The sequence below is a fragment of the Nicotiana tabacum genome, chromosome 22 (assembly GCF_000715075.1).
Source record: "Nicotiana tabacum cultivar K326 chromosome 22, ASM71507v2, whole genome shotgun sequence".
Taxonomy (NCBI): domain Eukaryota; kingdom Viridiplantae; phylum Streptophyta; class Magnoliopsida; order Solanales; family Solanaceae; genus Nicotiana; species Nicotiana tabacum.
The window spans coordinates 175,714,895-175,721,932 of record NC_134101.1 but is presented as its reverse complement, the minus strand read 5'-3'; the positions used below and the strand labels follow the sequence as shown (position 1 = coordinate 175,721,932).

Below are 7,038 nucleotides of genomic sequence, written 5' to 3'. Positions count from 1 at the left end.
AGGGTGAATGACTTATATAAACTCCCGATATAGAATCTCCACAAATACTTTCCCAAAACCAATGAAGACTTACTACAATACAATGCATTATTAATAGTCAATATCGTTCCTCCAGTTAGTATTAAGGCCACTCTTCCAGAGCCTCAATTAATTTTGTACTATCAGATATTTTATTAACATAGGCCTTTTTCATAACCAAATAAAAGAAAAGGCATAAATCTTCATTACTCATCTTGGATCCAATTGAAGACTGAGAAATTTTATTTTCTTGCAGATAGAAGAGTGAGAACTTAACTTGGAGAAGATTATCGGTTAACCTTGAGGTTAAAGACTTCATGCTGATAACGTGCTAAGAAATGTAGTTCAAAGTAACAATATAAAAGAAGAAGATACGTAATAGAATAAGAGAAGAATAGATAACTTTATTATTTTATCAAGTGTTAAGTGTGTCCCATATTACATTTCATGCCTCTATTTATACTATATTACATGAATGTTACAAAATGATTGTCTTAAACATGATATTAACAATTGAGATTATGAAGTAAGATCATGGGAGGAGTTATAGAGGTGTGGAATTACAATCAGAATAGTGACGAGCAATGGGAGGTTACTTACATCATGGGAGCGAGAGTAAATGTGCACATCCACATTTAATAATAGTTTTACAACAAAGATATTTATACTCTTTTAAAATAAAAAAATAAAAAGAATAAAAAGATTTTTCATTTTTTTCTGTCACCGTATATAGAGCGGTTGGGTATCAACTGCAACTTTTTGTTTATATCTTCAACCTTCTTTCACTGGACGCCTCTCATAATTTTCAGATAAAAGTTTGTGTTTTTTCATTAATTATTGAATTATTGAATTGAAGCAAAATCAACAATCAATCTCGTAAGGACAAATGCTGGGCTTATTCCAATTTCATCTTGGATTGTAATTTCGTGGACCCTTTAATTTCCCAATTACTTATATTTTGGGGATTTTGTTTTTCCTGCCCTAATTTGATCTTTGTGATCCTATATGGTATACTCTTGTGGTTATTAGCGGATCTACATGTATCTGCTTCTTTGTAATGATCGCTATACCTATAAAGTCACAATCTTTTTGATCTAATGGTATTTTGACTTTTCAGGACTATGATATTGTTGAATTGTAATTTTTGAGTGTCTCTTTGTTAATTATTAATCTTCTATTAACAATAATATCATCTAGTTGGAGTTGGATTTCCTCTAGAGTGTGTTTCTATTGGTCTTTTGGTTAAAAATTTACAATATTATGTTCTATCTACAAAATTAATGGATCAACGTGGAATATGTAATCTTGATTTGCTAAATATTGCTACAAAATTAGATCTTTGGGGAGAAATTATTAACATGGTATATTTTATTTGTCATTTTTGGGGTTCTAGATGGTGGGTTTTGTTTCAAATTCGACTAAATTACCTCCCTTATTCCTAATTTTCCCTTATCAATCATCTATTAATTTGAATCGTGCACATTACTATCATCTTTTTCATACTTAACTGCAGGTTTTAGGACTCATCGCTGATTGTGGCTAAGATATAGACTAGTACTGCATTGTATTCAACACATATTGCCTCCAGATGTCTAGGACTGTACAACGTTGAAAATAAATACGGCTCGTGAAGCTTTGCCATTAATTGCATTCTAGAGTGGCATAAGGATTTTATAGTAATTCAATCAAGTAATACTGACCAAAGTTGCAAGTTTCAGAAGAACCAGTGTAGAGAAGAAACTTGGTGTATTTCTTGGTGAGTACACTTGCCAGAAGTCGTAGATGTGGGTAATGTTTGTTTATTATGTGTTCAACTGCCTCATGATAAATTCTTTTATATCTTACTTGAATGTTATTTATGGATGTCAATTTGGAGACATCAATTTCTGGTATATCTATCCCTTCATTTGCTAGCACACATGCATATCAGTGCACACTCCTATATTTGTTTAGGTTCTTGTCCCAATGCAAAATTGTAAATTTTCTGAGAGGTTACTGGTTTGTGGGAAATGGCATGAAAATATAATCATGTAGGAAGCCGAAATGATTATGCACTCTATTTTCCAAGCAAGAAAAGGAAAAAAGGAGATGGGAAAACGTTAGTCCTATAGAATAGATGGCAGAGCTGAATAGACTGAATACTTTTGCTAAGATAGACAATAATGCACTACATATATATTTCAGCATGCATGAGAGAACTTTCCGTATTGGCTAGTGTCCTTCAAACACCGGAGAACGAATCAAGTAGTTTTTCGTGTAAATCGTACTACCCACTAGTACATTTGACTTGCATGGATTGGTCGATGATCTTATATTCTAACTCAGTTGAGATATTGTGGATGTACTAGCTTTGTTTCTGTTGCAGGTTCAAAAACTTTAAGACATTGGTTATGTTTATCATATGGTGGCTTCCTTTTCTTACCTTCAGTTTAGAGAATATTACTGCCAAAGATGCTAAGTTCTCTTGCTAAAGAACAGCATACCGACTCTATAGGTCATGTATTTTCCAGAACTTGGTTTGGAGACTGCAAATCTATAAGACACGTGGTACTGGACCTATAGGTCTTGTATTTTCCAGAACTTGGTTTGTTATCTAGATGTAGTTGTTAGAAGGAGTGGTTAAGTTAGTGAGTGCTCGCAGGTTTGGAACTCCAAAATGTATCAGAGGAAACATAAAAGAGGTTGTTGGTAGCTGGCCTGGGATCATGAATTGTCTGTGAGTTCTTAACATGTATAAGGATTCATGTGCCCTGCTATTGTTTTTTTCTCTTCAGTGGATGTGTTGTGATAGCGAGTGTGTAATATAATTATTTTTCTGGATTATTAATATGAAAGAGAATGTCTGTCAATAGGTGGGTAGTGGTATTTCTCTCAGCCGCGAACTTGTATAAAGATTCTTTCTCTGGGGCCTTCTTTCACCTTTCGTTAGCTACTTTAAACAATTTCCAGCAGTGTTTTTTCTTTTGTCTGACTACGCCATCCACCTCTAATTATAGACAGCAAAGGCCCCTAGTCAAAGTATAATAACATGGGGGTGCAAGGGTGAAAATGCACTCAGAAAAGGAGCAACTCCCTTGCCTAAGCAAAGCTACTACTAGCAGCCCCTTTACTAGTAAGGGAAAGCATAGCGCATAAGAACCTCGGATAGTGCAAGTCCACTCTCCTAGCACCAGCGGAAGAATAATGTAGAGTGAGAAAGCATGCAGCTTTATAAATACTTATGTTTGCTTCGCCTCGAAGTAAACTTGTTTGTTATTCATAAGTTCATTAGTTTGCACAATCTCGTTCATGATTTTTGTATAACATGAGGAGTCGGGGTCTTTAAAACAGTTTGCTTTCAGTCTGTCATGTTACAAAATGTCCTGTTTCATTATTGCTGTTGCATTAATCTGGCGGTTCCATTGTTTTTAGTAACAATTTATAGTGTACGTAGATGGCTAGTAGGAAACGAAGCATCTCAAATGATGTAGATATGCATGTCCTTTACAAGGAATTGGATGAAGCTTCATGCCCTGTATGCATGGATCATCCACACAATGCTGTTCTTCTCCTTTGTAGCTCTCATGATAAGGGATGCCGGTCATACATTTGTGATACAAGTTATAGGCATTCAAATTGCCTGGATCGTTTCAAAAAACTCAGAGCCGAAAATAGGGACAGTCCTATTATGACACAGGGAAACCTGGACATTGCTGTTGAGAACCCCGATGAGCAGTTGAGAAATTTAAGCGATCGTTCTATTGTTCATGGAAATAGTAACAGAGATAATCACATGGTGATCCATGAAGGTACTGTACAAACTTCAGGTGCTGTAACTGTACGTGGAAGTAGTCATGAAACAGCAAGTGCTGACTCATCTGACTCAAAATTGAAATTGAAGTGTCCTATGTGCCGTGGAGATGTGTTAGGCTGGAAAGTAGTGGAAGAAGCCAGAATGTATCTGAATTTGAAGCATAGAAGTTGCTCTCATGAGTCATGCTCATTCGTCGGTAACTACAGAGAATTGCGCCGGCATGCTAGGAGAGTTCACCCGACAGCACGCCCTGCTGATATTGACCCTTCCAGACAGCAAGCTTGGAGACGGCTTGAAAACCAAAGAGAGTATGATGACATTGTCAGTGCTGTTCGCTCTGCCATGCCTGGTGCCGTCGTGCTTGGAGATTATGTGATTGAGAATGGAGACAGGCTATCCGGTGAAAGGGAACGAGGTGCAGGTGGAAACAGCAGGTGGTTGAGTACCTTCTTCTTGTTTCAGATGATTGGTTCAATGGACCCAATATCTGAAGCAAGAGGTGGCAGGTCAAGAGCTTTGTCAAGGCACCGCCGGTCCACTGGACCTTTATCTAGGCGCCGGTATCTTTGGGGTGAAAACCTGCTAGGTCTACAAGATGGTGACGAAGACGAAGAAGATGAGCGTGATCTTAACATATTGAGTGACATGAGTGGTGACATACCTACAAATCCAAGAAGGCGTAGGCGCTTGATGCGGTCGAGGTCAGATGAAGATCAGCAATAAGACCCTACAACCTCTGCTCATGGAATTGAACTAATGAATCTTACAGGAAGTACCATTTACTGTTGACACTGGATCAATTAGAATTTTCTTGTGGTCCACTTTGCTACAGCAAGACATAGTTCAATTTAGAGACTTGTTATGGACGAGCTTCAGAGACTGGATAAGAAATTATCGATATGCCCGTCTTTGTGTGTTTGCCTGAATATGGATTTTTTTTTTTGGTTTGGGGTGGGGGTGGGGGGTTTGTGTATAATAATAATTTGAACGTGAAAACATGTTGCTGCAGTCGGTTTCCCTGTAATTGTGGGTCGTAGCATCAGAAATGTAAATTTCCGTTTGGTCTTTGAACTTCCTAACTCTGAAACATTGTTCAACTTGTATTCCAGCCTATTGTATTCTTATCACTTTCCTATCCATAAAATCAGTCGTAATTATCTTTTGCCTTGATTAAGAAGATAAAGCACAGTACTTGGTGAAGTTGCAAGTGCGTGTTGTACTGTGTTTTATTAGTGGAGCATCCGATACTCTAGTTCATAAAATTGGCAACTCTTTTTCTCTAACCTTTTGGGCATCTCCAACCCTCCCCATTTCTCCATAATGGAGCCATTTTTTGCCAAAATGCATCTCCAACCCCAAAAATGGGGGATGAATAGTGTTACTCCAAATATGGAGTGACACTATTCATCTCCTCCATTACTATTCACCCTTATTTTATTATTATTTTTATTATTTATCTCTTTATATATATCTTATTATGTTTATGTAATATTTTAATAATATTAATTTACATCTTAACTTTGGCGTATAATTTTGATAAATTAATTTTCGTGCATTTATTATTCTTATATAAAATTATAAGATAATTTTATTATAAGTTACAATTGTACATGAAAATCATATAATCATCTCAAAAAATGAATGGTGCAAATATAAAATATTAAACGTTGCTAAAATTGAAAAGTGAAAACTGAAAATACATTAAAATTGAAAATACATGAAAATTGAAAATACATTAAATTAAAGTACATAAAAATTGAAACTAGATAAGAGGGGTTGCTCTGATGGTAAGCAACCTCCATTTCCAACCAAGAGGTTGTGAGTTCGAGTCTCCCCAAGAGCAAGGTGGAGAAGTTCTTGGAGGGAAGGATGTCGAGTGTCTATTTGGAAACAGCCTCTCTACCCCAAGAGCAAGAGGTTGTTGTTATAAAATTGAAACTACGGTAAATAGTATAATCTATAACATTTGCTTAAAAATTATATTATTTAAAAATTTATGGTATAAAATAATTTTATATTAAATTATATGTGATGAATATGTAAAAAAAGAAAAAAAGATAGACTTTCTTTAATAGAAATAAAAAATAAAATTTAAATAAAAAATAATAATATAATATTAAATAGAGAGAAGAATATAAAATGAAATATTCTTTTTTGGAGTAAAAATTGGAGTAATGATTGGAGTAACTTTACTCTATTTTGGAGGAGAAATGGAGGCAAGGGTTGGAGATGACCTTAGCTTTATTATTGGATTGATTATTATGTAGGGAAAAGGGCCAAATATATCCCTCTACTTTTAAATATTGTCTACATTTAACCTCCGTTATATTATCTCGCCAAATTTATCCCTACCGTTATACTATCTGGCCAAATTTATTCCTACAATCAGCAAAGTTTAAAAAATTACCTCTCAGTCCGTCAGATAACCCAAAATCTCCTAAATTATTTTAATTAAGTTACTGATTCTTCTTCTTGGTCCACTATTTTTGAAATAATTTATTTACCCGCTTTCTGAATTGGAAAAAAATAAGAGAAAAAATATTAAATAATACAACTGTTAATAAACAAAGTATAGTAAATTGAAAAATCTAAATTAGGTAGTTTGTCTAAAGTCTAAAAGTATTCACAACATCCAAATTTTAATGAATTCGTTGCACCAAATGCACGGAGACTTTCCAAGTATTAGTGATTAAAGTTGAAGTTCCTTAGAGACTTTACATTGTCGAATTCAACTTTACTTTATTCAAATGCCTACATATTGTGCATTCTTAATTAAGTTAGTCGACCGAACTCTATACTAACCAGACAATAACAAAATATATTTGAATATACATGTACATACATGATGATCAGCTGCATATAATACACAATAAATAGACCCACTGAAATCTATTGTGTGTATATGATTGAGAAATAAATAAAATTTTAAACTTATTCCAAATCCATTATTACAAGAAGAGAAGCGGATGCATTGGTAATTAAAAATATTTATGAATAATTTGTATAGTGTAGTAACTTTAGCATTCATATCAATATTAATTTCTAAATATAGTGGAGCAAGAAAAACAACAAGTGATTTAAATTAAAAGAAATATTTTGGATTACCTAACAAAGCAAGGGGTAATTTTTAAATATTTGTTGATGATAGGGCTAAATTTGGCCAGATAGTATAACAGTAAAGGTAAATTTGGCCAGATAGTACAACAAAGGTTAAATGTAGACAATAT

At 34.4% G+C, this 7,038-nt stretch overlaps 1 protein-coding gene across 3 annotated transcripts; it reads left to right on the top strand.

The window, feature by feature from the left end:
- The first annotated feature begins 779 nt into the window (after positions 1-779).
- On the top strand, positions 780-4,955 carry LOC107830376 (uncharacterized). Of its 3 annotated transcripts, XM_016657910.2 has the most exons (3): positions 785-936; positions 1,532-1,774; positions 3,452-4,955. In XM_016657910.2, exon 3 carries the CDS (start codon positions 3,452-3,454, stop codon positions 4,532-4,534), a length of 1,083 nt encoding a protein of 360 aa, XP_016513396.1. In that variant the 5' UTR covers positions 785-936; positions 1,532-1,774; the 3' UTR covers positions 4,535-4,955. The 3 variants fall into 3 exon arrangements, with proteins under 3 accessions (XP_016513397.1, XP_075099966.1, XP_016513396.1); XM_016657911.2 differs by having other exon boundaries at positions 780-894; positions 1,532-4,955; XM_075243865.1 differs by having other exon boundaries at positions 780-936; positions 1,532-4,955.
- Positions 4,956-7,038: the final 2,083 nt, after the last annotated feature.